The sequence below is a fragment of the Carya illinoinensis genome, chromosome 15 (assembly GCF_018687715.1).
Source record: "Carya illinoinensis cultivar Pawnee chromosome 15, C.illinoinensisPawnee_v1, whole genome shotgun sequence".
Classification (NCBI taxonomy): Eukaryota; Viridiplantae; Streptophyta; class Magnoliopsida; order Fagales; family Juglandaceae; genus Carya; species Carya illinoinensis.
The window spans coordinates 45890421-45895214 of NC_056766.1; the positions used below are offsets into that span (position 1 = coordinate 45890421).

General features: G+C 37.4%; 1 protein-coding gene and 1 pseudogene across 1 annotated transcript; one reads left to right on the top strand and one right to left on the bottom strand.

Moving 5' to 3' along the window:
* Positions 1-203: 203 nt before the first annotated feature.
* On the top strand, positions 204-1676 carry LOC122297044 (UPF0481 protein At3g47200-like). The gene is made up of 2 exons (XM_043106833.1): positions 204-782; positions 1002-1676. The coding sequence occupies exons 1-2, from the start codon at positions 204-206 to the stop codon at positions 1674-1676; spliced, it is 1254 nt and encodes a 417-aa protein (XP_042962767.1).
* Positions 1677-3214: 1538 nt separating this feature from the next.
* On the bottom strand, positions 3215-4187 carry LOC122297045 (annotated as a pseudogene).
* Positions 4188-4794: the final 607 nt, after the last annotated feature.

Here is a 4794-nt window from a genome sequence, read left to right on the forward strand (position 1 = left end):
TGCATTGTGGATCTCAACCTCAAATATTTACATCGATCACGATCATTAAGTTTCTATATATCTTCTTAATTAGAATCTCAGCACATTGTGATCATTATAATTAGTTCTTTTATTTATTGTACTGATCAGACAACTATTGCGAACTAAGTTTCAGAATTTTCGTAATAATTAAGAAGAATTGAAAGCGCTAGCTATTGAAAGAAATGGAAGATGAGGGAGAGGAATTTGAAAATAGCAACCAACAATCAAATGATGGGAGTGCTTCAGATGTAGATTTCAACCTAACTTTTGACAATATTGATCATAAAGAAGCAGCTGCTAATTCTGGCATTGGTAGAGAAGAGGATGACAATCCAAATCATGAAGAGAGACAATCAGGAACAGTTGTTCTTGAGCATGCTATCCAAATCAACGATAATGAGAGACAGAAGCTTGTTATTATCAGTGGATCAGGATGGTCGACATTGAAGGTTCCTCCACCTATGTTCAAAGTTGACAAAGAAGCTTACATCCCCAAGATTGTCTCCATTGGTCCATTTCATCATAATGAACCAAGTCTAAGAGCCATGCAAACTCATAAACGGCGATTTCTGGATCGCCTAGTTCAAAACCAAATAGGGCAACTTATCCATGAAGAAAGTCTCCAAAATGCCATGAGAGAATTGGAAGAAAAGACCAAAAAATTCTATGCAGATGACTTACAGACTATAGAACGAGATGAATTTGTGCAGATGATGCTTCTTGACGGTTGCTTCATTGTAGAACTCTTGCGTTTCTATGAGGTATTAATTAGTTATACATTCTAATTAAGTTGGTTTTTCACTCTAATTTTCCCTTAGCAATTATGATCACACGAAGGCAAATTGATCACAATTATACATCTTCACTTCTTGCAGAAAAATCGTGAAGGGGAGCCCCTTTTCAAAACACGTTGGATGTAGACAAATATCTCTCGTGATTTACTTTTGCTTGAGAACCAACTCCCTATGTTTGTGCTGCAGAAGATTTTTGAACTTACTCCCAGCTTGACGGGGGAGGCAACTCTGAATACGCTTGCTCTCAAGTTTTTTGAACCCTTGAGACCTAGGAAGGAGAAATTTGAAGAAGGGACGTTGAACAAGCATGCGAATAGTGAGTATATACATCTATTAGCTTTGTTTCACTCTACCTTAATTTCAGGGGATAAAACATACCCGCAGCAGCCTACAAAGAGTGAAAAGGAAAAAACACATCTTAGGCTTCCTGGGAAAGGTTGGGTGCATAATGCCAAAACACTTAGCTATGCTGGTATTAAGTTCCAAGAAAAATCTGGTGGCATTCTCGACATACAGCTTACAGGCAAGACGTTAGAGATTCCGACTATGGTCATCGATGATAGCACTAGCCCTGTGTTGAGGAACTTGATAGCCTATGAACAAAACAACTACGATGTAGCTCCATATTTTTGCTGTCTTGCATTGTTCTTGGATAGCATAGTGGATACGGTCCAGGATGTCAAGATTCTTTGTGATGCTGGGATTATCAAACATGCAATGGGTAGAGATGAGGAGGTGGCGAATCTTTTCAACAGACTCACTAAAGAGCTGGTGTTTGATATTAATGAAGAGTATTGCTACATGACCAAGGAAATCAAAAGGATCAACCATCATTGTCGAGTGCACGACATTAGAGTTTGAATTCGCCGTTTTCTTATCAAGCTGAATTCCAACAGATTAATCAACACATGCTTGTATGTCTTGATCACAGTCTTTGTAATCATGATACAATCACAACCTAATTCTTCAGATGTCAACTCCTCAAGTAATTCGCATTCACCTCCACCTTTGTCTTCTTGATGAAAGTTTATCTGATGGAGCGATGATTGAGCCATGTTTGCACATCATTTAGCTTAGTTTTGGCTTTTCAATAAAACTAGGAGTCAGATTCTCATGTAGCAGTGCTTTTTTTTTTTTTTTAATTTCTTTTATGCTCTATTATTGTTCCGTTGCATATGTCTGTACTATGAATTATGTTAAACTATGTGTATTATGTTTGAGTTTCAAATCAAATAAATCCTTCTTGGAATCAGAAGTTGTTGGGTTCGCTCCCAATCCAAGTTATATATAGAATGTGACCTCCATAAATTTTATAATTTATAAAAATGAAAAATGTCTTCCCTCAAATAATCAAATCCATATATGGAATGAATGAGTATGGATAGATCATCCATTGCATGTTATCACAAGCAATTTGTAAAAGTACTCAAAGTAAAAGATATAAGTATGATGAAATGATCTCCTCCCTTGATGGAGAAAGTTACTTTCATTGTATATTACCGTCTTTACAATTTGGGATTGACAAATTATCATCTACTTCTTGAACATTCTTATCATTTTTTTCTCGGTTCAATACGAAAATTCTGCTCAAGTGATCTAGCTTGATGGAAACAATTGAAGGGTATGTAAGGAAAATGAAGAATTAATGTACCAATATTGTGCAGAGTGTTGGTCTCAAATGATCATCTTGGATGGTTTTCTTGTAAGGTGGAAATACCAATTGAGTATTACATGTACAGTACACCCGACAAAACCTGAACATATGGAGTTGCAACCTTACCAAGATTAATTGGATCCATTCAAGTATTAATGTTTCATTCTGTAAACACTCACACATATATATTAATTCTAGAGACTTGAGTTATTACCATTTATATCGAATCCAATAACTATAACATACCATGACGACACCTATATATCCTTAAACCACCAATTTGCACCGGCTGGCAGAGCGGCAAAGGCGGGGATTGGAATGTATTCGTATGTGGGCTTAAAATTATATGCAGTCCCATACAAATAAGCACATAAATCAGCAACGCAAAACAAACTCAAGATTACTCCCAAAATAAATAGCAAAAATATTGGACCTTCAGCATTTTAAACCAAACAGATATCTTAAATCCAAAATTTTACACTTAGATCATCCCATACCAAAAACAAACACCAACTACTGATGCATCCCCAGTATGCAAATAAACATTGGTCACCAGCCTCATGCCATGAAATCCAGCTAATAAAGAATTAAGCAAAAATCCGGACGAATTATTGTCATTACATTTCCTAGTCCCTATATAGCAAAATAAGCCATAGAAAAGTAAACACCATAAAACATCTTTAAAGTGTCACATTCTCTCAATGTTCTTCAAAGTGCTTTTCTGAGCAAAGGATATTGTTGATCTTCAATTCAGCTTCACCGAAGAGAACAAGCAATGCACAAACCAGAATGATGAAAGAAACCCGACTGTGCCTGTCGCCAGCATGATTGCTACAACCATGAAGAGTGAATATCCCAAATAAAGTGTGGCCGAGATAGGTCCACTCAAATTCTTCAGGTCGAATACGAGATAGTTTATAGAGTACAAGAAGATGTATATGGCAAAAGAACCAGAAGCAAAAAATGACTTCCACCACCATTTCTAGTCCTCTACACAGAGATGCATGTAGGTCAAAACCAAAGATACCTTAGCACAAACCACCACGAGGAGAATCAAAATAGTAAGGAGGAACCCAAAGACATAGTATCCACAGCCCATCCAAATGCTAGACATTATAAAAGAATAGCTCAATGAAAAGGGTGCCAAAAGGAAGTGTGCGAGCGCCTAGAACAAGAAGCCAAGTAGCGTATTTCTGAGCTGGTATTTCCTGAGGAATCTGGTTTGTTCGAACTGGGTATTCAATATGAGATGCCTTTGCCCCAAAGTATCCACCAACTAAGGTAAGTGGAAGAGAGATGCAGAACCAGAGGAGAAGTAGGATAACAAAAAGAGAAAATAGAATGGCTCATGTGCTGTGACTTCCCCACAAGTGGAAACTCAAAGTGGTGAGGATCAAAAAGGCAATACCAGGGAAGAAACAAGCAACTTTCCTTGAGACTGAAACCCATCCTTTGTTATCACCACGACCAATCGTCCTCCAAAGATGAACAGCAGCATAACTAGTTGTAATACCAAGTATCATATAGAAAAATAGCATACGCATACCTGTAACAAGTGTTCCACGTGATGCGAGTGACAAGAATCCAAGAGCCGCAAACAATATTATGACAACAGCCATTCCAAGAATCTGAACCCCATCTCCAACCTTGATACACAAAAGGGCAGGATTGGTTGGGACACAGAAAACATCCCCAACAACAAGCTTCCACCCAGATAGTGGTTAAAGTTGAGACCCATACAAAAAAGTTATTTTTTCAATGATAGATTCTACATTAAAAAAAAAAAAAAAAGTGTGTGGAACTTGCACACCCTAATGGGTTCATAATTTTGAGCTATTCAGGGTGTGCAAGTTCCACATCCTAATGAGTTCATATTTTTGAGACATTGACTCCTTCCATTTTTTTAGGCCATATTTCAAAAAATATGGAACTTGCAACTCCATATTTTTGTTGTCTTGCAGTACTGTTCTTGGACAACATAGTAGATACTATCGAGAATGTCAGGATTCTTCGTGATGCTGAGATTATCAAACAGACAAAGGGTGGAGATGAGGGTGTGGCAAATCTTTTCAAGAGTGCCACTAAAGAGCTGGTGTTTGATATTGAAAAGGAGTACTTCTACATGATCAAACAAATCGAAAACATCAACCGACTTTGTCGAGCTCACAACACCAAAGTTGAATTTTCGTTTTCTTGCCACCCTGAACTATAAGGGATTACTCACAACATACGCTACCATCTTGGTTATAGTCATCTTTTCCCTTTTTACCTCTAATTTTGCAAGTTACCAAACCCCAGTTAATTAGTTTTATTCACCTCCACCTC

Coding starts and splice junctions, on each gene's coding strand:
- LOC122297044 (XM_043106833.1), top strand. CDS start 204: ATGGAAGATGAGGGAGAGGAATTTGAAAATAGCAACCAACAATCAAAT. Junction 783..1,001: donor AACTCTTGCGTTTCTATGAG/GTATTAATTAGT, acceptor TTTGTGCTGCAG/AAGATTTTTGAACTTACTCC.